Source organism: Maylandia zebra, linkage group LG14, assembly GCF_041146795.1.
Source record: "Maylandia zebra isolate NMK-2024a linkage group LG14, Mzebra_GT3a, whole genome shotgun sequence".
NCBI lineage: Eukaryota > Metazoa > Chordata > Actinopteri > Cichliformes > Cichlidae > Maylandia > Maylandia zebra.
In genome coordinates this window covers 7,927,007-7,954,704 of record NC_135180.1, presented here as the reverse complement: position 1 = coordinate 7,954,704, position 27,698 = coordinate 7,927,007, and the positions used below count along the sequence as shown (strand labels likewise).

The following is a 27,698-nucleotide window of genomic DNA, read 5'->3' as shown; positions in this document are numbered from 1 at the left end:
AAACCCAAAAGAGAACTATTTTTGTTTTGTCGTACTTCACGCTTTCATAATTTATATTCACGGTAGTTATTATCCTGCTTAAATTCGCGAATTAGAAAAAAACTGCATATCTAAAAATAAGGCACACAATTGATGCCCTCGTTCATGTGCGAAATGTGGCAGGATATTTGCCATGGTCATTTTTATTTTGAAAATTGCGACAGGAAGTCGTGCTGTACATCATCTCTGACTCGACGCCGGTCTCTTCACACTGTCCACAGTCAGTCGTATCGCGGACACAGAAGCGCTGGATTCAAGTGCTTGACCCTGTTGTCCGTGGCTCTGACAGCGTCAGTTCTTCCAGGTAAGGAAAACAAAAAATAAAATATTCATTTGCTGATGATTGTAGCTGTTCGAAAGTGTGCAACTAGTGTTTCCTTGTTCGTCTTTTTTTGGAGCGAGTCGGATTGTTGATGTGGCAACTTAATGTATTCATGCTTGGTAACACAAAGCTACGCTTTAACATAATAACTTGCCCTTTTTCCAGCGCTTTGAAGCAACAGGTATAGACGAATAAAGTGAAAGGAAGTCGAGTCACAGTAACCCTGATAACACTGGCAACAGTACTGTATTGTCCATAAAGCTGTCAGTCAGCGGGACTGCTGAGGCAACATGAAAGATTAATGAACGCCAGCTAGCTAAATGTTAGCTAACTAGTTAACTAACGCTAACAGACCCTTCTGTCCCGCATCTCTCAAGTACTTCCGTTTTTTTCTGTTAGTTAAAGCGTGACTCTAGATAACTCAATGTTATTTGACTCCTTTATTTTGGATTCTTTGAGTTCCACGTGAAAGCATTGTGCAAAGTAGCACCCCGTTAACTTAAAATAGGCCTCCCTTGTTCATTAAAAAAAAAAAAAAAAAAAGATAACAAGCATATGGATTAAATCAGAGGCGGAGGCAGGCATTTGATACACCCGGGGTTTAGCCCTAAAGGGTAGTATGCATGTGGGATGGGGGGGGGGGGGGGGTTAGAAATGGCTGAAAGATTTTTTTGAGTTTTGTTAAAAAAAGAATGACTTCATATAGCGAAAAATATATATCACATATGCAGGACACCTTAAACTAGGTTTTTAACTAGGCAGCAAGGCAGAACAGAATCAGGGCTGTATCAAGACACGTGGACTAAACCCCAATTCAACCAGACCCAGAACTGATCCGGAATTAAAGCAGGACTACAACAGTTCAAAATCAGGACTACTTAGGACTTAATCAAGACAGAACCAGAATCAGAACTAGATGATAGTAGCACTAAAAATCATCATAGAGCTGCACTACACTTATTTTTTAATTGTACCAAAGTCCACTATTTAGAAAAGTTTATATAATTATTTAGCCTTGTTGTGCAAACAAGTCTGCATAACTTAATAAATACAGAATTTGAAAAAATAACAAACCTAAAAAGAAACACTAGGTATGAGATACACGAGTACCTATGATACGGTGATACTTTTGGTAAACAACCATTTGACTAACATGTGTTTCTCACCTGCTCTTGTTCCATCTGCTCTGTCCTCATTCTCTCTCCCTTTCCCTCTCTGTTCCTCTCTCTCCCTCTTTGTGCTGACAATCAAGCCAAACACCAACATAATCAAATATACAGTTGAAACCAGATATTTACATACTCTTCAGATAAAATCACAAACACTTTTTTAACTGTAACATCAAATCAGACTAAATGTTTATTTTTTTTAGATTGATAAATATAAAAAACATATTTGTTAACTTTCTATCTGTATTTCTTAATTATAAATGGCACCAAATTGTATTCAAAATTGAGCCACACTTATGGAGCTCCACAATTCTTTTCCTGGTGTTTTGGTTTCCCATTTTAAAGAAACGGGCTCTGTGTTTTGCCTTATATGCATCCACAGCTGTGCCACCAATTTACTCACATGGACTCTACTAACCTATCAGAAGCTTCTTCAGCTCAGAACAGAATCGTCTGGAGTTTTCTTATTAATTAACAATAAACTTAGTGTATATGTACTCCTAAATTTGATGAAAGTGATAAAAATAGACAGCTCGGTCTCTTTATTCTGACATTTAAGTAATTCAAAAGATATTTCAATATTTAGGGGGGCAGCACGGTGGTTAGCACTGTTGCCGCACAGCAAGAAGGTCCTGAGTTCATTTCCAACATCAGGCCGGGGTCTTTCTGTGTGGAGTTTGCATGTTCTCCCCGTGTTTGCGTGGGTTCCCTCCGGGTACTCCGGCTTCCTCCCACCGTCCAAAGACATGCAGCTTGAGGGGATAGGTTAATTGGAAAATCCAAATTGCCATTGTGTGAATGTGCGAGTGAATGTGAGTGCGAATGGTTGTCTGTCCCTGTGTGTTGGCCCTGCGACAGACTGGCGACCTGTCCAGGGTGTACCCCGCCTCTCGCCCTATGACAGCTGGGATAGGCTCCAGCGCCCCCCGCGACCCTGAAAAGGATAAGCGGAAGCGAATGGATGGATGGATGGATGGATTTCAATATTTATTTACATAAAACAAAACAAGTTTACTCTAAATTAATGTTGTACAGTGAAAAAATGTTTTTGTGTTTTCCATAAAGTGTATGTAAATATCTGGTTTCAACTGTGAATATACTGCTGTGTATTGAAATTCCTCTTGTTTTGCATAGAAATATACTGAACAACATACAAAGCATAATATATAAAATAACATCTACCTGAGTTTTTTCTTTGAAAGAAGCCCCTTATGCCCATTCTTGTATATCAGTGCATTACTGAAACAGATTTATTTAGCCATGGAGGGAAACAACTGAAACTATGAAATAAACACATGTAAGCTAAGACTCTCTAAAGAAACAGCATTGTTGTTGTTCGGCTTTTCATTTCGCCATTTGTTGATTCACTTGAAGAGCAAGAAACGTAATATGGGTTAAGTGATCCATTTCTTTTGTGATACACTGTCATATTGACATTATTTGTACAGTATGAATGATTTGCTTTGGTATCTTCAGTTCTCCTCTGTTTGCCTGGCTGCGCTTCTCCAACAGCACACTCGCAGGCAGCAGCTCCCCCCGCCCCCTCGCTCAGTGTCTGAGCTCGGATCATACCAATATTAGGGGGGATTTACGCACAGTCGTAAATTCCCACAGTGTGCACTATGTGCTTCGAATATTGTGTGTAGTTTTTGTTTTATACAGTTATCAGCCAGGCATCTAACTATGAAAAAATCACACCCCAAAAGACCCCGGGCTTCTGAAAAAACAACCCGGGCTTAACATAAGTGTATGTATGCCGAAACATCCGGTAACCCCCCCCCCCCCCCCCCCCCCCCCCCCCAACCCTAAAATGCAGTCATACTTCTGTTTTTAAGACCACCTAAAAAAGGGTCGATTCCAGGAAACCTTTAGGTGGGCTCAGCCTCTGATCATAATGCCCATGCGTAAAAGTGCCTTGCAGTAATATTAATTGAATATCCTGTTTGCAAAGGTAGTCGACCATTTTTAAATTTGCAAACCGTAATTTAGGTGGTTACACATTACAGTCTTGCCTTAAAACAGTCTCATTAGTTGAATGACCTGTTGCAGTTTTTAAGTATAATTCAGAATGAATAATCACAGATTTCAGTATAATACATTGGCTTTATGGTGGACTCTTTAGTTATTGAACCCAGGGCAAAGGATCAGCTATGTTTACCAGACACCGTTTCAGTCTCCTAACCACATGCAGTAGAGGTAGTCCACCAAATCGTCAAGAATTTAAAGCAGCATTACTCCATACTGACTGATCCATATTCATTTACAGCAAAATTCAAACTGAATAAAGGCTGCTGCTGGCCAGTGACATGTAACATCCATTTGACTTGAAGTCACCTGGAACTGTAGCTGTGCTGTAAACAAATAATGAAGCCAAGTGTGACCAGAATAAGAACAGCAATCTTCAATATGCTGAAATAATAAAGTACACAAGCTCGCTGGCTGGTAACTAGCAATAAGCCAGAGGACTGATGGCTTGGGAGGCTCATTAATATAACTCATCACTAGCTTAATATTCATTAAGCAATTTAGAGAGCAAATATGCATAAGCATATTTCCTTCGGGATTAATAAAGTATTCTGATTCTGATTCATACACTTTCTAAGTGACAATGATGCCCTGCATTTGCAAACCAATTTGCACTTTTGCTCTGTTTCAGGCAAAGTGTAAATCTGCACCACTGATTTGTGCGATGAAATTTTGTCTTTTTTTTCTGCTGCAGCAACCAAAGTCTGATTTATTAATGACAAACCAGCACTAGATGCATCATGACATCAAGAACGCTGGACAGTTAAATGTGTTTTCATTCTGTCACATCTCCAGTCGATGAGTTGAAAAATGATCACATTAGATGACGATTTCAGAAAAGTGTCTTAGTACTACATCTATGTGACAGACAAATGTGGTTGTCTGGTGTAAATTCACATCAAGCGAGTGGACGTGGTGTTTTCAGCGCCTGCACACGCTGTCCAGTTAGCCCGAACCGCTTGGAGTATTTCCAGCAGAGACAACACATCTGATGCACGCTCAAATTGATTCTCCTGAAACAGTCCGGAGCTTGTGCCAGAATGGCTCAGCTGTGCTTTCGTGAGGTGTCCATTCATCAGCATTTGTTTCATATGGGCAAATGTATTATATCAGTGAACTTCATGACATAAAGGGTTGAAAACCTTTATCTGCTGATATGTTTGAAATATTTGAAATGTTGTGAAGCACAAGGAGAAACAAGTTTATTGCATGAAACTTTCAGGGGTGTCAGGCAAAGGTAAAGATACTGTTTGACATGGATTCCCTGGCTCTGTGTCCAGACTGCAGGGTATTGGACTTGGTCTGGATGGCTGATGGACAGGGGCGCAGCAGACCAATCACATGATCAAATGACAAGATGCTGGCTCGTAACCGCTTCCTCCTCCTGGTGGTGGTAGGTGGAGCAGCGCTGGCCATCCTCAGCCTGAGCCTCCAGTTCTGTAAGTACGGTGTGTTTGAAGTGTGATGTCCGATTTTTAAAGATCATTCATGTAATGAGTGAAGTGAGTGATTTGTTTTTTTTGGAGGGGTCGGGATCATGGACCATTTATTTTATTTTTTATTTTGAACTCTTGTTGCTATTAAAGAAACACTGAGGTATAAACTAGTGTGTTTTTTCTGCTATTTCCTCTTAAGTTGCTTCTGTTATTTTTTTCTTCTGCTTGTGGTTTTGTCTTCACACATGCATATCCTGTCATTGCTGTCCCATTCAGGAGACCCCATTTGTATCTAAACAAAGCAGAATCCCCCATTGACTGTCTATTAATAACCAGCAGCACCAGTGGCCCTCTGTCGATACTCTGTCGCCCTCACATCTGCTGTGGAATGTCTAGGTGAACTCAATTGTGTCTTTTCTCAATCAAGTCATTGTTCAGCATCCCCTTCAGGTATTGTCTAGATAGCATATCCCGGCCGGCCGCAGTGAATGCAAGGAAACCACCGCTCTGTAAAAGGAGACAAGCTTGCCCTGCTCTGGATGTGATTTGCAAGTCGTGCTGGTGAGAAAGGGAATATTGCTGCTTGATGAAGCAGATGGGGTGTGGTGAACAAATTGCAAAGCTGTTTTGCGCTGGCTTCATGAATACCCCCGAAGCAGCACAAGTGTTAATAGCGACCGCAAGCTTGTGTCTGGACGAGCGTATAGGATTAGACTGCCATAAATCACACTCACAGGATTATGCTGGTATTTTGGACTTTAAAATCTCCTGAGCTGTCCTTCATCAGCTGTTTTAACATTTTGTCCTCGTATAAAAAAAAAAAAAAGTCAAGTGTAAGATCGGGTGCTGAAATGACTGCATTTACTGCTCCTTTATTATTCCTCATATTTTGCCTTGAATGACACAAATTTGGAGTTTAATCTTTTGGAAAATAATGCAAGAGCAAGCTGGATGTGACTCTTGCTCATCTAGTTATTGCACTTTGGGACCTTAAATCCAGACTGTTTTTCTCTGGCTCTCTCCCCTTCTCGCACATAATAAGAAGTGGTTGAGCATGTTGGAGGAAGCTGCTGTGTAAGTTAATATTAGTGCCATGCTATCAGTCTCATGCTTGTCTCCTAGACTGCAATTTTCTTGTTTGTAAAAGTGCCAGATACCCCTCTATAACTCAGTGTATTTAAAAATGTTATAAAGTGGAGATGGACTAATATATCAGCCAATATCAGCTTTGTTGACTGTGTGTTAGCAAATGATATGACATTTAGTGTTTAGCTGAATATTTTTATAATAAGATAAGATAAGACTTTATTGATCCCACAATGGGGAAATTTTTGCATCACCCCAGCTCAGGTACAGATATATGAAGGAAATACAAAAATACAATTAAGTACAATCAATGAAAAAAAGTAAGATAATACACTATATACAATGGTAGCATACACAGTATGTGATTGTGGATATAGTTGGAAATATGGAAGACATAAACTATATAGCTTGGAAGGTCATGGAAGGTCCATTATGCATGAAGTGGTGACCGTGGATGTTCACAGTGTCCAGTGACTTATGACATCGTGATTGAGGAGTTATAGAGTCTAACTGCTGTTGGGATGAATGATCTGTGAAAGCGCTCCTTCCTGCAGCGAGGGTGTTTCAGTCTCTGACTAAAGGAGCTGCTCAGCCCACTCACATACTCATGCAGTGGGTGATGTGGGTTGTTCATGATGGATGTCAGCTTTACTAACATCCTCCCCTCACCAACCACCTCCACAGACTCCAGGGGACATCCCAGCACAGAGCTAGACCTCCGCACCAGTTTGTCAATCCTGCTCCTGTCCCTGTCCGTGCATCCACTCCCCCAGCAGGCCACTGCATAGAAAAGGGCAGATGCTACCACAGTGTCATAGAATGTCCTTAACAGAGTCCTGCAGACTCCAAAGGACCTCAGTCTCCTCAGCAGGTGGAGTCGACTCTGGCCCTTCTTATACAGGACGTCTGTATTTGTAGTCCAGTCCAGTTTATTGTTGAGGTGAACACCCAGGTGCTTATAAGAGTCCACTATCTCAATGTCTTTCCCTTGGATGTTCACCGGTGTTGTAGGGGGTGACTTCCTCCTGAAGTCTATGATCCTTTGTCTTGCCGGTGTTGATTTGGGTCATTTCATTTTGGTCATAATGGTCATTTCATTTTGTTTTCCCACAAAAAACAGTAGAAAACAAAAATAAACAAGCAAAAAGACACTTTTTTTTTCTTTTTAAAGGTACAGTGAATAATTTGCTGAGGTTCTTTGATAGACAAAAAGAATGTTGTAAGTATAAATATACATTGATTAATGTGTCTTCCAACAAACTGATGCATTCTTATTAACTTAGAATTATTCTATTGAAAATATATAGGAGCGGTCACCAGTTTGTGGAAACCACCATGTTGCTCGACCATCTGGAATACAGTAACTCAGTTGGATATCAAAGTTCCCCCTAATCTGGTTTTATTTATGTAGTTAGAGACCGGGCACATGCATAATACGCCTTTTAATTAATTCAAAGGTTTAATATTTGTACATGTATAATTTTCTCATCATGTCTTTCTCCATGTCCTCATCATCTGCCGCCTCCACTGCTTTCTCTCCTTCCTCATGTCCAATTCATCCTCTCCACCTCAAGCTTCATGTCTTGAACTGAACTCAGAACTCTTAACACATGAAAACATGCATCAACATGCTTGCTTATTTTGTCATAATTACATACGGTCAGCAGATTAGACATGTGGCCCTCCTGTCTCCGGACGCCTGACAACAAGCCAGCTAAACAACAATAACAACTGCTTATAGGCTAACATGACGCCAGCTAATATTAGGCTTGAGTGTCCTAAAATCACACGTATCTTCTGATAAACAGTTTGACCACATTCTCACATCGTATGATACTTTATGCACCAAGTGTAACTAAGATTTTACACAGTGTACATTTAATATTGGGATCAGCCCAGAATTTCACATTCATGGCATCCTCATTACTTGATATCGTCCTTTTCATTAACAGTATTAAATTCTCTGGTTTCTTAGCAAAGAGAGAGTTCTTGTGGCTTATCAGGACTTGTATTTCAGTGTGGGATTGGAGATTTGACCCACAATTCAGTCAGTCAATGCAGGCAATTCCTACACCCAGCTACATTGATCTAATAATGTTCAGCCCAACGTTACCCCCCTACTGGTGCAGAACAGCTGGCCAGAAGCAGTGCAGAGGTAAATCGACATTCGTCCTGGACAACACTTGGCACACATGAGTATCAGGTCTCTGCTTTTTGATACATTCTTGCTACCTTCAAAGATCTGAACATGAAGGAATACAAACATGGACTCACTGGAGGAGTCTCACTGAAGGTCAAGTCAGCAACTTAAATCCACAAGCTCCTCAGATAGCTAACTAGAACTATTAAGATCAATCAGCAGTCTAAAATATGTCAGGCTAACTGGTTTACCAGCATATCCATGGCTTAGTCTTATAGCAGTCAAATGAATGGTTGAATTTGTAAACTATACAGTGCTATGGTGCTTGTGCAGATGTGCCAGATTACCGGGAAAGAACAAAGCATGCCATGGAGACCAGAGGAAAGACAACCACCAAGACAAAGATAGACAAAGCACAAATTACAGCAGCGTTGTAGTTGGGAGGAGTGCAGCAAAACACAGTCTGGAAAAAAAGACCTGTAGTTAAGCTCACAAGTAGCAATCCTCCCAAGACCACTGTTTATGTTTAAAACTGCCCTCACAAACCTTTTTTTGATCAGTAATACTGCTGAAGAAAAGCTGCTGTCATCATTTATTCATCACAAATAGAAAAAGAATTGAGCCATTATCCAGAAAAAGCATGGTACGAAAGCATGAGGGATTTTCTCCTCATGTTTAATAGATGGTCAGCTTCTGTTTTTGTTCCACTTTTCTGCTATTGCTCGGTTCATCTGCTCCAGTGCTGCTCTTCCTTCTTACCCCCAGCCTGCTTTTAAGAAAAAGCCCATCCTTATTTTTATTGTTGTTTGTTGATCATTACGGTGAGAGACAGCGTCACTGAGGATTATTGATAGCGGAGTAAATGAGCCTGTCTGGCTCCAGACTACCTCAAATTAAAAAAACCAATACATGCTTTAGAGCTCGGCAGGCAAAGGTAGGGGAAGGGACTGACAGGGAACTCCCAGAGGACGGTGATGACAGTGTTCTGGGGCACTCCAGAGAACTCAGAGTAATCTATTTTGAGATGTAAGCAGCGAAAGTAAAGGTGATGCAGAACTTTGTGAGAGTCAAGCACTTCTAGAGTGTCAGATTCTGTGAGAGAGGACTGCCATGGGAGGATATAAAAGAAGAAGAAAGGCAGGTTGTCTGTGAGGTTTACACAACGATAAAAGAAAGTCCCATAAGTATACCCTTCAAACAAAGTGCTGTTTGGACGGATCAAAAAAGACTGAAAGCTTCTTTTCAGTGTTTTAACAGGCATGGGCATCACTTGACTTTTTTTTTTTTTTTTTTACTTTGGAAATGATAATCTACCAATGAGTGTCCTTAAGTGTTTAATAGGCATACCTCCAAGCACATGTCAAATTCCTCTCTCCACATTTCTCACATTCCTTCCCTTGCAGTCACTACCAGCGACAGTGATGGTGTCTGAGCAAAATCTGGATATGCTTTTGAGCTACCAGTACATGCAGTGAAAATGCTATGGAAAAAAAAATCTTGTGGAAGGGATTGTACTCAACGGCCCACTTGGCTTTCTGAACATTTCTGAACAGCTGATTCTACTCTATAATTTCTGTGGCCATTGAAGTTCCACTTAAGAAACCACGCCTTCATCCAGCGTCTATAATTAAAGCATTGTCTATCTTTTTGTTCTTTTTATATTTATTCTCCAAATAATTATTTTCCAGCCATTATTAGCCCAAATGTGCAACAAGAATCGTGTCATTTCAGTCCATTTCCAGAGTTGCTGGAGCAGAGCTCACCAAAGCAGAAAACCGTGAACTATGACTCCATCGTTCATGAGTCTTAGTGTGGTTTTCAACACCATCAATCTTGGTATCCTCTTAGCTGGAAACCATCTGGAACGTATGTGGTCTGGCTCTCGTTTAGAAATGTTAGAACTGCTAGTCTACATCTTTATTATTTAAGGTTAAATATGGTGAGGCTCAAGGCTCTGTTCGTGGTCTTCTGTTTTTCTTGCACTATATAAAAGCGTTGCCCTTTTGCTATGGTAACCTGCTGATCATCATTCCCTTCCCTGAAAAGGAAAACAGAACAAATAGAGTGGAAGTCATGGCTGTATGAATACAGTTGCATTACTTTTGTGGTGTAAGAAAAGCTGTGCAAACAAGTAAAAGTCTTTCTTCTGCTGGAAATCACAATTGAAATGCAACCCCCCCCCCAAAAAAAAAACAAAAAACAAAACAAACATCAGTAATGGAGTCAGTAATTGTACATTACTAACAGCAGCATCTGTAAAGCTGGCACTTTTATTAGTAGACCAAAGACAGCTGTTAGCAACATTGTCATTTTTATTATCATGTAAAGAAGCTGCCCATAGTTTCTCTTCACCTGCTATTTTTGCACACATTTTATGAATGAAGCCTGTATAGCGATACCATCTCTGTGATATCACATTCACGTTACACTATGACTGAACACAATGCAGCTAAAGTCTCGGACCATATCATTTGCATCCACATGATGATATCTTACAGTACGGGCATCTCTGAAGACACACATTCCACACTTTTCTTCTACTTATTCTAGACACAGTTCTGTTATTGGTTTACAATAAGTGACGCCCTACAGAGCTGAAAAATGAAGCTAACGCAGAAGAAAAAATAAAAGCAAGTTAACAGACTGGTATATGAAACATTTTAGCCTCTTTGAATAGTTTTCCCTTTTATAACAGCTTGTTCACCTGCCCTTTATATTCATTATTGTCAATTGGTTATAGGCTTTCAACATGTATTCTAAAGAAGTCATCGGACATGACCACAAGGTGCGTAACTGAACGTATCTATAGACGTCTGGGGGCATATAGACGCTGACTTTTTATGCCAAAGTACAAAAATTGTTACAGCAAAAGTCACTCTATCTTAGAGTGTATCCTACCCGAGTGTCCAAAACTTCCAGCATTGGTAGACCGTGGACAGAGTAGGCATCATCCCTCTGTAGCAGGAATGTCAAACTGCTTTTACGTTACCCACTTTAATCTTAAGTGGGTCAGCCCAGTGAAACTTCCCTTTCTGTCATTCTACAGAGGTTTCTCTGCAATTTAATCCTAGTGATATGTTAATATAACATAGTAGTATATACGTGTTATAAAATATAGACTGAAAAAACAGGAACTTTTATGTCATTTAATTGTTTATTAATTACTTTGGTGTAGTATGGTCATCTGAGCCTCCTTCACATTTTTCAAAGCAGTCCAGTCTTGTCAGGCCAATTCTGGCCCCCAGGCCTTACGTTTGACTCCCCTCTTCTATAGGCTGTTAAATACCCCAATTCTTTCATCTTTGGGCTGAAGGAAGAACAACACTCGGTGTCTAAATACTCAATCAACAATCTCTTTATTCCATACAACACTTTGAGCATAAAGCGTCCGAACAGGAGGGTCCGCCAGATCTTGAAATGTCTGACAGTTTCTCACATTCTTATAGCTTCAGCCTCCCTCCAAAGTCATAAAACCTAAACATCCACATTCTTTCTCTCTCAGTGAGCCTAAGTTATGACCATGGCTTCCTGTGTAGTACGTTCTGTTCTTTTCTAATCAGACAAATAAGGCCATTATTCTCTGAAAACAGTATTTCTTATAAATCAGCAGTGTAATGCATCATAAAACAATGCAATTCATTCACAATAAATCAGCAGTCTAACGTAATACAAATCGGTCTAATAAATCTAATAGTTGTCACCTTCTTCTAAGTCAAGAGTTAAATGCAACGTAAAACTACATAACGATTTCACAATCTTTAATTAGGGGTATAACGTGGCATAAGATAATATAATAATCTCACAAGGCTCAACTGAGACTAGCCTTTACTGATAGTAAGAGCCCATCAAATACAGGTGTTGCTCTTAAAAAACATTCATTACATTGGGTGGATAGAAAATACGGAACATACGGATGTGGTGTTTGTGAGTGTTTGCTGTGGGGCTGTTTAGTCGCTTGAAGTAAAACAGGCTGATGTATTTTGATGAGATTGGATTTCAGAGTAAGAGTCAGCTTGCTGCAAATGCATGACAAACAACATTTAGACGGGTATTGAAAATATGACTTTAGAGAAGATGTTCAGCCTTTCCTGCCAACATTTCGATGCTATTACTCATCCTCAACAAAACAGCTCAAAATACTGCAGAGCACGATACGAATAGACCTAGTGTAGTATAGATATGCATTAAAGACAAATTGTGGTGCGGCCTACATTTTTAATGCAAAGCTATTCAACTGTCAAGCATACTAAATTAAATGGCTTCACTAATTATTAAAGTGGCCTGTTGTAGACTAACTGTCTGCACTGTTCAGACATATTAGCTGGAAGATAGATTGAGAATATTCCCTCACTCTATCCATCAGCTTTCTCTAGTGCTTATTTTATGCCAGGATGTATGAGCTGAAATGCATCCCAGCATGCATTTTGCCAAATGCAGGCTTCTGGAACGGTGCCAGTCTGTCATAGGCGTAACACACTGACAGACTACCACGCTTTACATTACCTGTGTGTTTCATATGGTCTATGACCTGTGGGGCTTTTTGCCCATGTGGTGTTGTTTGTTTAGCCCAGCGTTAACACACTTAGTCAAGCAAGGAAGAGTAAAAATTGCCACAGGTGCTGCAGTTATTGTCCTGTGAAGTCAAAGTAGTCCAATCTCAGTGAGTAGTATAGATTACATGTGAGTTTTATCATAAATTGTAAATACAGAAAAATCAGAGTCTTGTGCATGCATAGCCTAATTTTTTTTCTGGTAAATCTTTTAACCATACAGTTTCATTTAGAGCTTTTGAACTGTGACGGTCATAAAAATCATCCAGCAAATCATCAGTGTGGTTCAGTTGCTAGGACATGGCAGCTGTGCATGGCATGATAATGGCATAACCTAAGTACAAAACTAAGCTGATTAGGTTGTTGGTATTGATGTTTAATATAGATGCTGTAGACATGGACATGCATTTTGTCCTGCAGCCCTGAACTCTTTCTAGGACTTAGCTGACAGAGCTGGATGTAAGAGATCAAATGAGGTATCCTGATGATTTTGATAATTGGCCTTGGGGTCTTGCATCCCCAAGGCCAGCTAAACCAGACCGTAGGTGGAGTAGAAACCCAACACTCATATTTGCATTTAACGATGATTTAGCATTTCCATGTTTTCTGTTTGTTTTCTCCAGATGGTTCAGTTTCCACTAACATTTATATAATAATTCTAACCAAAGAGCTGCTTTGCCACCCTAATGACAAAATAAATCCGACCAGATACCGGGTATTAAAAGACTCAGATCTATATCGGGGGCAATCAGGAGCTTATGGGTGCTTTTGCTGTAACACTGACCATTAGTGATTAATGAAATGCGAACCACGAGGATGTTAATCTGTTTCATCCCTGTGGATTGTTTGTAAAGCCCCATAGCGCTGCCTCCTCCAGCTGTGAATGATTTCATTCTTGATGAGCTTTTCTGTCACGAGTTGTTCCATTCACGTTCACTAGACATAAGGTGAGGATGCAACAAGTCCTGGCTGCCTCCAGCTGCTCATTATGTCTGTACTATGAGTCAATATTTGCTCCATCTTTTCCACTGGGCTTTGGTTACAGCAGTGCTGACAGTACAGTGTGCTCTCAAATTGGGTACTATAAGTGGGCACCCACCTTCTTGATTTGAGGCCAAGCCACATTCTCTGAGTATCTTTATACTTCCATAATCACAGCGGTGCTCTACTTGACACAGATGTGTTTGTGTGCGTTTCTGAGGCAGAGCCGCCTGTTTGCCTTGAGGTAAAAATCAGGCTGCGTGTTTATAATGATGGCCTCACACATACTCAGAGGTGGGAGAATTAACAGGGCAGACTGTTTAGCTTTGAGTTTGTGAGTCAGGATGCGTGTATGTTTGCATGCTGTCACCTTTGCTGAAAACACTCAGGTAGCCCTCTTCTCAGGTCTGACGGAGGTGGAAGGATACTTGGAAGGCATGTTAATCGAGCCACATTTAGCATGTCTGCATGAATTTGTTGTGTCCCGTGTGCGTAATGCTCTGTTTGCCGTTTCTGTGTATGCACGTGACAGTGTCGGGCAGGGAGTAACAAAAGCCCCATTGTGGAGGCAACTGTGACTGAACTGGCCTCCAAACGTTTGGTTTGTCCAGGCAGACTGTGTGTGTGTGTGTGTGTGTGTGTGTGTGTGTGTGTGTGTGTGTGTGTGTGTGTGTGTGTTGGGAGGTGGTGGTGGTGGTGGTGGTGGTGGGGGGTAGCAGTGTATGGGGCACAGTGAGTGGAGGAGGACAAGTTATGGTAATGAATGAGCTCCAGTGTGTGCAGTCAGACCTCGAGCTACTGAACGGTCGTCAAAATGCTCTCCACTCGTGTCGCTGAGCTTGTCGTTTTTCTCATTTGTGGTGAGTTTATGTCCAAATTCAAAACTTTTCATGAAGACTTTCATTTTTTATTTACCAAGACAAAGACATCAGGCTTTGTCTTGGTAAATAACTGTTCTTAGATGTTCTTGCTTGTTCTATGTTCTAAAAGTCTACCAGCTTTTCTAGTATTTGTGTACTACAATTCTTAGACGAGGATTATCATGACAAACCTGTTAAGAAGCATTGACAAACACCTGTGACAGGTTGTGCTTTACGTACATCAGCTGCACAGATTGTGTGTGATAATATTGTTGTGCTGCTGAGGGAGATGTGAGATATGGCTCCATTCAGCTACTTTTACTAAAAGCAGAGCTGTTTGTCTCACTTTTTAAATATTTATTGAGTGAACTATTGTGTTTTCCTTTTGATAATATTTACTTCTAAACCTAACTGAGTGGAAAACTCATAATGCACATGCACCAAAGTAAAACAGAAAAAAAGGGATTTAAAAGATACTGATGTTGCGAGTCAGTTTGTTCTAAAACCAAGGATCCTAAAAGCAAAAGCTCATGCGCTTTAAAAACAGCAGCCAAAGCTCACATTTGAATAGCTGGAAGCAGCAACAGTCTGGGTCTTTCCAATTGATAAATGCCTTTAAAGGATTATTTAAATCGGGTTAAGGTAATAGGCAAGATTTAATTTTGCACATATGCACAATGGTTACATTGATGGGCCATGAGGATATTTAATGTCCTTTCAGAGCGGGACATTAGAAAGTATGGAGTCTTTCACAGACAGCTCACAATGCATGTGACAGTTAAACAAATGGAAAACACGATCCTTGGAGCAAAACTGCAAGGCAGTTCATTTGTGTAGTACATTTCAATAAAGTGGAAATTCAGAGGGCTTTCTCAGGGTTTAAAGGCATTATGGTAAAATATAAAGCAGGCATAAGGCAATCTGAAGTTACTGTATAAAAAAGGTGTAAATACTAGTGTGAAGTACAAACAGAAGTAAATATTTGAGCAAACTGTACGGTCTTGATGAGCCCCGCTGGAGACACGGCGCTGTGTAACATTATTTACACTCTGTTGTTGTTTTCAGTCATTTCACTCTGAGAAATGAAAACTCATTAGGTCTTTTATGATGAGGCAGACAGTGGGCCTCTCTTTTTCTTCTCTGCAGCAGGATGTAATGTTTACACAGTTGACTTGCCAGCCTGGATTTTGTGTGTGTGTGTGTGTGTGTGTGTGTGTTCAGCCTCTTTTTCTTCAGGGTTGGATCCGTTTAAATGATCCTTCCAGTTCCCACTGCCGCTCCACTCTCTTTGGACCATTTCTCCTCGGGTTCACAGGTCAGCCAGTGCCTAGGCAACACTGTGGTGGCAGTGAGGGGGTTTTAGGATACAGAGCTGTTGACATGGAGATGAACTGAGATGGAAATGGTTTTCTCAGATGTCTGTGTCTTGCTACTCCATTATTTTGTGGTTTTACTTTTCTCCTCTATTTACCATTAGATGAAAACCCTTTGAAACTCGTGCTGCCAGGTTTTAGACTCCATCTTATTATTATTACTATTATAAGAAGGTACCATGATGGCACCATGTTCAGCACTATATATTTCCCTGTCAGCTGGCAGGACCAGGTTACTGTTGTGAGCATAATTGATATCATAAAGTTGGCTTTACAACATCCTGCAGGGACCCACGTAAGCTACTGCCAAAAATAGAATCCAGTTTTATGGAAAACACTTTAAATGTTGTACACAGATTAATGAAATAGTAAAGTCCCATGTTGATCCCTGGGCAGAAGACAAAACAGTACTATTTAGAGTTCTAAGCCAGTGAAGCTGCTCACTATGATGCTTTAGATTGATGTTTTTCAGTTTTCCTAATTCTTTCATTTCTCTTTCTACCTTTACTTTTAACTTAAAAAACATATATATACTGTATTTCTACCTGTTCTCATGCCACTTTGTTTCTCCACAGTGAACCTGATCCCCACCACACCGATAGTGGAGGAGCGCCCTTTCCATGCTGCGGATGGAGGTATCGGGGTGGCTGTGGGGAAGAGCAGAAAGCGAGTGTTCCCACAGCCTCACACCCAGGAGCCCAACCCCATATTTGAGGCTTATGGGTACTGCAACATTCCCAACCGCACTGAACAGGCCTGGGAGGGTGAGACCTGCACAGTGACACAAAATCTGATTTAAGCAAAATCTGAAAAAAACCTTAATGCTGTGTGTGATTGTGAGTTTGGTTATGTGAGAGACATATTGTTGAGGCCGGCTCTCTCTTTGCACGAGTCAGAAGCAGATTTGATGGACAGCACAAAAAATGCTTAATTTAGTAATAATGTCAGCTTTAGTGTGTCAGGGCACGAGGGATGTGTTAATTTTGGAGACGTCACTTCTCCTGGACTGCATCATCTGTAATGCTGCAGCTCCATCTCACTACAGCACAGCTCTGTTTCTAGCCTGAGGCAACCATACAAATATCCTGCACTGTTTGAGATGAGTTACACAAGCAACCGCTAATTCACTGCGTGGTAGTTTCTCTCACCGGAGGAAAATAAATCACGTTCATCATTTAGATTTATTAGACCACCTGTCATAAGAACAAGAAATAATAAATAATCATATATTTTTTTAGACAGTTTCAGACACTGGACAATAAATCACTAAATACTGATTTTCCTGTTTGGCTATGCAAGTAAATAAGTGTCATTTTGCATCTTAATCAAAAATTAATGTTCTCTTTTATATTTTTCTTTTTTCCACACATACTTGTGGATCAACCATTACGGAAACATAAAAAGTATTTTTGCTACTTGTGTTGATTTATAGCATCTGTGGCATAAAGCTAGATTTGACAGACACTGTGCATCCAAAGTTATTAACATGCGCAGTGGTGTTTTTTTTGTTTTAAGGTGGTGAAATGTTCCCAAGGACACACACTCATTTCCCTGCATCTCCTATCTTCTGATTTGACTTTTAAATAACTCACTTACACTCACAGTCATACACTCACAGACAGTGCTCCAATTTCTTTGATGTGTCTCGTGTTGCTGCCAACTCCAGCCTTAGTTGATGCCCCGAGCAGAGCACTTTTGCTTCAAATTGTCTCAAATCTTGTGATATTTTTTGTATAGTGCACTATATGCTAACTATCTCTGCCTTCAATTTGGTACTAGGTTAAAACAGTGAATTTATGAGAACTTTAAAACTGAAAATATTTCTCCCTTGTGTGTCAGAATGAGTACATGTTGGACTATGTAACAAAAACAACAGTGATAGTTGGGGAAACAGCTCTGTGGAGATTGCCAGAAACTCTACGGGAGATAATTCGATGTACTTGTCGCTAAGAGTCACACTTTGTAAAGTGATTGAATTGTTGATAGAAAGAAATGAACATACCTGCTCTAATTTCTTATCATCATATGCCTGCTACATCCTAATCTAACCACAGTCTTGATGCTTGGATAAGTAATCTGATATCTGCTAACAAAAGGGAGAACAATGGCGAATAATGGTGCCTTTTTCCACCGCATGCATTGGAAAATTGCTGAAGATGGTCTCCTCTGACAGGTCACAGTCCTGCTGACTACAAGCTGCTGTCTGTCCATGTGATGATTCGCCATGGTGATCGCTATCCGCTTTATTCCATTCCCAGGACCAAGCGACCCGCCATTGACTGCACCCTGTCCACTAGCAGGTACACTCACGTTTCCCATTAGATGAACAAATACAACCTGCAGCATTTTTTATTAATCACATTCTTATTCTAACATGATGCTACAATAAACCTCAAGAAATGTTTTCTGGACTGATCTAAAAGTGTAGCGGAAGCTGATTAGTGTGGTGTTTTACTCTTTTAACAGAAGGGCAAGAGCATGAGTGGCATAACTAAAGTGTTACAGTGGTTTCTACAGTGTGAAAATGAAGGCTTTGTGCCCACTGTTTTAATTAAACCAGATTGGAGAATAGTGCTTCCTTTGCAGTAATCTCCCAGCTATGAACTCTGGCCCCCTTTGTCTAATGGTTGGCAGGAAGACCTGATGGGAAGTGGGTGAGAGTGAGACACCAATTACTGAACCAGGCTTTGATATCCTCCTACAAAAACTGCTGGCTAGATAACAGCTGTCAGAAAATGAGCTCAATGAGAAAGCAGCTTTAGATTTTTTTTTGTGTGATGTTCAAGAGCCTCACAGCAATTAATTTGCATCACAGTTGGTAAATCAGGACCTGTATAAGCATTAAACATATGAATACCCCAGACAGTCGCTTGGTTTTCCAGCGATTGCAGGCGGCAGGACAGAAACTCCCTATAGAAATGCGTGGAAACACACACACACACACACACACACACACACACACACACACACACACACACACACACACACACACACACACGCAGAAATTAATATTGTTATCTTCCTTTATTCATTATGCTCCATTCTCCAGACTTTACAGTGCGTCTGCTCTTCCCGGCTCTGCAGCTCAGTCAAGAGGGGGCTAGACAAGGCTTCCTGATAGGAAGTTATTAAAAGCCAGCTTTCCCCTGTGCTTGAGCTTCAGAAGAGGTCTGCTTCTGTGTGGTTGTGTTCACTTCAGTTATTGCAAATGCACGTTGCTATGGCAGTTTTTCTTGTTATTCGGTCAGATGGGTTTTGTGCACTCACACTCTGTGGGATTTTGGACCATATGGTCAATAAATTCTCTGTGACCGGTCGTGTGTTTGGGCTGTGTACCTGGCTTCAGATTCAGTCACTTCTTAACTTAATTCTGCACCAAGCTTTAAAGCAGCAACATCAGCTCTGCACATCTGGACAGTGCAGGCCACATGCCAATCTCTCAGGCTGAAACAAAGGGTTGCATTTCAGATTAGTTAGTTGCAGCTGATATGCAATGAACATTTGATTATTATTTATTTATTATTATTTGGTTTAGGCGGTTTATGATCAAGTACCTGCAGGAATAGAATAGAATAGAATAGAATAGAATGCCTTTATTGTGACTATACGGTTGTACAATGAGATACAGAATAACAGCGTTCCCATCAGGCGGAGTGGCAATTTGTTTTTAGTGCTTATTACTGAATATTGACTTTCAAAGATTTTTGTTTTGTCTTTAATAAAGTAGTTCTCTACTTGGATTGTATTTTTACCACATAAATTCATTCACAAAGATATGTAGATCCACATATATGAGCCAATGTTTGTTATTTGATTATATATTTGTGTCTAAAGTGAAATTTAAAATGAGTAAAGAAGAGATGGAGGAAACACCTTCCACCAGGTTATTGGAGTTTGTTCTTCAGAGGCAGGACTTCCCTGTTGGCAACTCTACAAAATCAACAACCAGCTGATCTAAGCAGAGTCGGGCAGAGCATAAACAGTATTCCATGACTAGTTGTGACAGAAAAGTAAAAATATATTTAAAAAGCACTGTCACATCATCTTAGTAATATGGCCATGCCCATAGCAAAGCTAGCATATAGCAGCAGATTTTGGATTTGATGCGTTGTCTTGTTGTTTGGTGTTGCACTGCCTTCACTGTGGAAGAATTTAGTGTTATTTGTATTCAAGACTCAACTTGCTAAATATCTCAAGTTGCACCACTACCCTAACTTCCGTTCATTGTTAGTCCAACCGTCTGCAGTGGTACAGTACACAGTGACCATGGTGCTACATATGACATATAACAGACAGTCAACACAGGACTACATAAAGTGCAATGTTCAAAAATTGCAAAAAAAACCCCAAAGATGGTGCAACACCAGACAGAACAGAGCGATACAGACACAAGACAGTGCAGTCACAACAGTGTAATTAGAAATGTGCAAAAGACTGCGTATTGTGTAAAAAGTCTCAATACTCAGTCTTGTACTTTAATACTACTACCAACACAGAAGTGTCCCATTATCTTCGTGTTTATCGGTCTGAGAGCATCCCCACTCTTCTTGTTTTGCTGCTGACCAACTGGTCCTGACTAATCCTGACTCTTCCCGTCTCATTACATCACGTCACATTCTCCCTGCTGGCTGCAGTGCTGTGCGTTTTGCTGTTTTGAGGCCCTCTGTATCATTCAGATACACCCCTCTGAGTGGATCTCTCTTGATTTTTCTCCACCTCCACCGTCTTGGATTGCAGATGGTTAGTCCTTCTGATCTTGTGAGCTGCTGTGAGCTGCACGACCACTCTAAGCAGGAGGACGACTGGTTCTTTGCTACGGAATCATCAAAGCTACTTTGCAAATACATATTCACAGAGGAGCAACTAAAAAGCAGAAAAAGCTTCATGCACACATGTATACATACCAGCAGACTGAGATAGAAGCTCTTTAAATGTAAAGTTATGTACAGAGAAGCCTGCACAAAACTGCCTGGTTCTTATCTTCGCCCAGTGTGATATAGCAGCCAGTGACAACACTTTACAGGCCCAGGAACAACTTCTTATGGATGCAGTGCTTCTCTCTTATGTTCATAATTCCACGGTGCCGCTCAGGCTGCCCAGGAACACCACAGAATATGATAAAGTCCAGCATGTGAAACCTGATAAGCTGAGAATGGACAGGTTTCCTAACCATGCTGAGTTTGCTGATAACAACCCTTTGATTGAGAGTGGGCATTATTTAAAAGGTCTAGACACTAAAATGCTACAATAATATGAGTTTCCTCAGTTTTATTTATGCAGGATTAGTTTGTGGGGAAATAGCTCGTTCTGTGCAAAGTTCAGCATTATAAGGGGCATTTTAATGCTTGTATATATTTAGCTGAACCATCAACTTGCTCTTCTGTCGCCACACATTTTGCATCTCCCTGTTAATATTCTGTCTAAACACTCACCTCTTTTCATTTTTGGCTGTAACTAAATGACCATCATGACAGTGTGTTTCATTTTTGATGGCCATGTTTTCAGTGTCAGTCCTCAGTCTATTTAGTCCCAACTGAAATATCTCATCTGTTAAAGATTTATGAATAAATACTCCATCCATCCATTTGCTTATCCTTTTCAGGGTCGCGGGGTGCGCTGGAGCCTATCCCAGCTGTCTTAGGGCCAGAGGCGGGGTACAGGTTGCCAGTCTGTCGCAGGGCTAACACGTAGACACAGAAAACCATTCGCACTCATAGTCACGCTAACATTTTCTCACGTTTACAACGTGGTTTAAATTAAAACCACGTTGTAAACATGACATTTTTATGGCTGAATTTTGGCATTTTTAACCTAAGAGGTCATGGGGATGATCCACTTGTGAAGCAAACTTCAGCTTTGTTTCAAGGGGGGTTGGACACTTCCTTGTTGGCTTCGGTCCCAAACATTGCTGCTTGCTTGGTCACCACTTCAAAATTCTTTTCAGGTGTAGATCTCAGAAAGATTCATAACCTAGCTGAAATGCATTTGTCTTGCTTTGGTGAGTCTGTTGTATGTCTTGGTTTATTCTGGTAATAACATAGGTAGTTCTGTTTTTATTTAGACCAGCATGTAATTACAGGGATCTCAACTAGCATATGCCCTGGGCAGGATCCTTACAGAGAGCTCAGCAGTGTGTGTCCTTGTGTGTGTGCGCCTCTGTGTGTGTACCCTGGCACCAGCTTGTCGACCCACTGTCTCCGTCTGTGGTTAACTGAGCTCTTTCATCGGGGAACATCTCTTCTCTTCTTCTTCTGCTTTTTCTTCTTCTACCAATGCAGTCTTTGTCCAGGTTTTTGTCTCCCTGAACCAGTCATCCGATTTGCTTTCATCCCAGCTTTGACCACACCATCTCATTCCCTTTTTTATTTACCCCACCCCCTCCACTCATGCTACCTCTTCTTTCCTCATCTCTCCATCCCTTCCTCCCGCCACACTAATCTTTCCCCCCATCCCATTCAGTGATAATAATCCCTGCTTAATGTAATTGGGCTGTGTAATCTTTGGTTAGCAACAATCAGCCTAATAGACAGCCTGGCTGGCTCTTTGTCTGTACTAGTGTCCCCATCCGCTGACATCCAGTCTCCCAGTGTAGCCAATTAAAATGTGAATTGTCTCAAACTCCCTAAAGCAAAGTCATCAGTTGATGGCACCGAACTGGAGCACTTGTGGGCACTGAATAGCACATATTCAGTGTCGTTTAAGGGAGTATTAACTTGTGATAATGCAGAGAAAGGTTTGGTTAAATGGTGACAACAGCTGCTGATGCAGCATGATAGGAAAAGGCAATAATGATTAAAAAACTAAGAGTTTAGTGCTGTGAAGCCTTTGTTTTGGCATAAAAAGCACAAACTACCCATTGTCATCATGCAATTGTCCTTTGTAATGTAGCTGCTAGCTGTAGAGCTGCGTCACAACAATCACAGGCATGATTTAAGGGTAATGACGGCTCTGTGTGCGTGTTGTTTTTTTGTTTTTTTCTAAAACGGCTCATTCCCGAACCAGTATGTAATCACTATGGAAACTGTGTATGTGCGCATGACCCGTTTTAATCTGAGTGAGCTGAACTGCAGCTCCCTCAGATTTGTTATATTGAACTGTAATCTTCAATCATCTCTAATCTACTACAACTTGGATTGCTCCTCTCGCTGCCCTCATCCCTACGTGTTTGTGCGTGCTTGTATGCGTGCTCGAGTGGGTGTTAGGCTTTGTGCGTGTGTACATGTGTGCATTTCTCCCAAGGCAACAAATTCTTTCATCTTTTTATATCTCCATTTCCCGTATTGCCTCCCACACATATTGAACAGTGCTGCTGCTGCAGAGCAGTGTTGTGCTGGAGAGACACCTGGTGGTGAATGTGGGGAGTGGCACCACATGCTGCGACTGATGATTATTTTCATTACAGGTTATCTTATCAGCTTTGTTAAGATTTCTAAGATGGCAAATGACAATTTCATAATTTTTTCATACCCCAGTGTGATGTTATAAGATTATGTAAATTGTATAATACAAAAACATCCTCACATTTTGGAAGCGCGCTGTACATTTTATTTATTTATTTATTTTTTAAATATAATGCAAACATAATACTGGCAAGGCAGTGAGAAGGGCCTGGTTTGAATCCACCATCCTTTCTGTGTGGAGTTTGCATTTGTTCCCCGTTTCTGAGTGGGCTCTCTCCGGGTACTCTAGGTTCCTAACATGCAGTTAGTGGGGTTAGGTGTGAATGTGAGTGTGAATGGTTGTCTGTCTCTCTGTTGGCCCTGTGTGGGAGTCTGTCCATGGTGTGGATCTGACTTGAATAAGTGTAAGAGGATGGATAATACTAGCAGGCTTCATAAAAATTACTGCAAAGCCTCAATACATAGACTTAAGTGATGCATTGGCTTGCTGTTTTAGCTTTACTGCACACCAAGAAGGTCCATGGTCTGAATTCACTGGCCCTCTGGGACCATCTGTGTGGAGTCTGCATGTTCTCCTTATGGCAGCTTTGGTTCTCTCCGGTCCACAGGGAGACTCCCACAGTCCAAAGACGCGTTAGGTTAACTGGTGATTCGAAATTAGCCGTAGATGTGTGTTGGTCCTGTGGTAGACTGGCAACCTGTCCAGAGTGTACTTAACTTTTTGTCCCATGACACCTGAGGGAGACCCTGTGACTGTGAATTTGATAAAGAGAACAATGATGGATGTTTCAGCTTTACGAGTGTTTCATTATATTAATACCTTTCTTTAGTTATTGTATTATTCCTACTAATTTATTAACCTTGAGGATTTTATAAACAATTCATTATGTAAGTCAGATTTTCCATTAAGATTTAAAAGGGAGTATTTGTATTAGTTTTTATGCATTTAAAATCTTTTTGAGTGGACAACAAACATAAGCAGGATTAAAATGAGCAAGCATCATGTTAGCAAAAAGGTTAGACACTCAGGGGTCACACAGCTGCCTGCCAATGGTTAAAGCTGAAATATGAACAGGAAGTTCTGTTGAAAGGTTAGAAGCAGTTTAGAGAGTTAATGTTTGCCTTTGCGATGCTGCGTTATATGGTGTAATGACATGAGCTAAAGGTTATTCCATGTGTGGATCTACTGGATGACTTTTTTTTTTTTTTTTTTAAAGCAGCTTTAGTAAGAAAACGCTGAGTAAATGTTTAAGATTGAGCACAGTTTAATTAATCTGTCCTCACAAATATTGCTGTACACATTTGCTTGGTAAGTGGAAGGTTGTTGGTTCAGTTCCAGCTGGAGACACAAATCCCCTGTGGGGCTGTGTCAGGAAGGGCATCCAAACATGCAGCACTGCCCACTGTGGCGACCCCTTGTGGCAGCAGCCGAAAGTACCTATAAACAGAACTATTTGAAACAATTAATCGCATTCAAATACTCTGTTTGTCACCCTTTACTGAACTTGATTCGGGTATTGTGTAGAGTTGCTGAGAATGAAGCTCTGCTTGGTTATTTAGATGTTACATTGAAGTCACTTATGATTGAAAATATTATGATTAGTTTGAAATATTGTAATTGGACTTTTTAAGTCATTTTAAATGATTTAAACTCATTTATCATCATTTGTCAACTGTGACACTTCTGATCAATTTAACGATGTCTTTAAGATCAAAAAGCTGATCTCCGTTCAGAAACAAAGAGCAGCTTTTAAACTGTCACGTATTTCAGCTGTGTGGGGAAACCACATCCACCTGAGCAGCAACGGAGGCTTAAGTCTGTGTTATGTGAACATGAGACCATGGATTACATCTTTAACTCCTCTTGTCTTTTCTACTAACCCTCAGGAAACCCTCCCACCCCCTGCTGGACCCCTTCATCCATCACATGGGCCTGGGGGGTCGCGGCCACTGGGAGTCACCTCTGGGCTCGGTTCCTCGTCTGCCCAGCCACAGTGCCTGTGAGATGGGAGAACTCACGCAGACAGGTGACAAGAGCAGTTGAACCGAACTCTTACAGACATTGTTATGTGTTGAGTACTCACATAATTTATTCTACATCATTCATGCCACGTTTCATTTTCCCATCGTTGTCCAGGTGTGGTGCAGCACCTTCGCAATGGGCAGCTCCTCCACCACGCCTACAAACAACACAGTCTCTTCCCTTCTGATTGGGCGCCCCGTCAGATCTGGGTGGAGACCACAGGGAAGAGTCGCACTCTTCAGAGCGGGCTGGCCTTCCTCTACGGTTTCCTTCCGGACTTTGATTGGACGAAGCTGACCGTGCGTCACCAGTGGAGCACGCTGTTCTGCAGCTCGGCCTGCGACTGCCCTGCCAGGAACAGGTACCTGGAGGAGGAGCAGAGGAGGCAGTATCAGCTCAGAGCGGCCGACACTGAACTGGAGAGAACTTACATGGATATGGCACGAACTTTGGGTCTTCCCACTCGGCAGCTCCGAGCTGCAAACCCCATAGACTCCCTGCTGTGCCACCTGTGCCATGGCCTTTCGTTCCCATGTGTTCCCATAGGGGATAGTGGCGCCGGCGGATGCCTGACTATGGAACAGTTTGCCGTGATCCGACGGCAGCAGCTGGACGATGAGGTGCACCGGAGGAGAGCGGGGCTGTACCACAAATACGCCATCCTGGCGATGTATCCCTACCTCAACCGAACCGCCGCCAAGATGGAGCGGATCGCTAAGAGCATCGAGGCTGGTCGTGAGCCTCGTTCCGGGGGCGAGGAGGTCTTCACTCTCTCTTCAGCCCATGATGTCACAGTGGCTCCATTGCTAAGTGCCCTGGGTCTCGAAGAAGCCCGGTTCCCAAGGTTTGCAGCAAGAATTGTCTTTGAACTGTGGAAAAGTCCCTCGATGATACAAGGCCAAGTAAAAAAGAGAGGTGGAAAAGGTGAGAAGTCAAAGGCCAAATACGGCGAAACATTCATCCGGGTGCTGTACAACGGCGAGGACGTGACATTTCACACCTCCTTCTGTCGCCCACACGACCGCCACGTCAGCCAGCCTCTCTGCCCTCTGAAAAATTTCCTGTCTTTTGTTAGGAGAGACATGTTCAGCGTTGTCAATGCCACCTCCTACAAGGAGGCCTGCTACAGGCGCCCTGGTTGACAGACTGAGAGGAGGGCGACTGAGTAAAGCTTGATGGCAGATGGTTGTACTTTCATTTAGAATGTTTTTGAAGACGGTGTACTCTTACTCTGCTCGTAGTGTCTCCACATTTTATAACATAGTCCTTTTACATTTCTGAGCATGAAGTGTGACACAATCACACACAACATGACCTTCACTTTATAACCTTTCTACAAGCGTACGATCATTTTATAAAGATCTGTTCTCGACTCTATCTGTACAACACAAACAATTCAAGGGAAGTTGAACAGCACTCAGCCACTTTATTCCAACATTCCATGACAACTTGAAACTGCAACATTTCATTATTTCCAAATGCCTGTAAGAAAAAGGAATATTGAAGCTGGAAATACTATGATGGGAATATTTTGTGTATAATAATGTATTTCAGTCAAAACTTTGGGCCAGTTTGAGCTGTAGAACTCAAGATGACCAAGTTTTGTTTTAACATTTAATCTTTGCAGCAGGCTTTGTTTTTAGCAGTAACATTCTCACACGTTGCCGTGTGTCTTTTTATTCTTGGCTTCATTCAAATTGTTTGCGATACTCTAATAGTGACAGTTTGGTGCTATTAGTAATCACGCCCCTCTTCTCATTTTGGTCTTTCTACTGAGTCTAATAAACGTTTTTCCGAACAGACGTACGTTACTGTAAAACAGTAAAATAAATGCCGTCATGTTTTAATGCTCTGTTCTTAGTGTTTTTTTGTTTTTTTCAGCTATGACCCATTTGGTTTGGATTTTAAATACTGAATAAACAAATAAAAGCTGTTTCTAATCTTACTTTGTCTTACTGGTGATTTTTTGTAAAGCGATGATATAAAATCATTGCATCTAAAATGTACCCAGTTATATTAAAAGTCATTAAAAACATTTCTGCAAGAATATCAACAGATGTCGTTTCATACACCTGTTTTGTCACCCTTGTAAAAATGTCTTGCTTTAGGTGTTAGCTGATCCTTCTACCACCATCTTCCATTTCAACTCACTCTTTTTAAAAAAAAAAAATACTGTCTCTGATTTTGACTAAGCCATTTCAACACCCTGGATTTCCACTTCTCGGCCCATTACTTGGTGGATTTTCTGTTGTTTAGGATCATTATTCTGTTGAAATGGCTCCCTCAGGTCCAAC

General features: G+C 41.2%; 1 protein-coding gene across 3 annotated transcripts; it reads left to right on the top strand.

The window, feature by feature from the left end:
• Positions 1 to 219: 219 nt before the first annotated feature.
• Positions 220 to 27,349, top strand: pxylp1 (2-phosphoxylose phosphatase 1). Of its 3 annotated transcripts, none has more exons than XM_004562815.3 (6): positions 220 to 343; positions 4,836 to 4,994; positions 16,557 to 16,745; positions 18,155 to 18,281; positions 25,269 to 25,408; positions 25,519 to 27,349. In XM_004562815.3, the coding sequence occupies exons 2-6, from the start codon at positions 4,913 to 4,915 to the stop codon at positions 26,544 to 26,546; spliced, it is 1,566 nt and encodes a 521-aa protein (XP_004562872.1). In that variant the 5' UTR covers positions 220 to 343; positions 4,836 to 4,912; the 3' UTR covers positions 26,547 to 27,349. The 3 variants fall into 3 exon arrangements, with proteins under 3 accessions (XP_004562872.1, XP_076748282.1, XP_004562873.1); XM_076892167.1 differs by lacking the exon at positions 220 to 343 and adding an exon at positions 5,268 to 5,387 and having other exon boundaries at positions 4,868 to 4,994; XM_004562816.3 differs by lacking the exons at positions 220 to 343; positions 4,836 to 4,994 and adding an exon at positions 14,482 to 14,608.
• Positions 27,350 to 27,698: the final 349 nt, after the last annotated feature.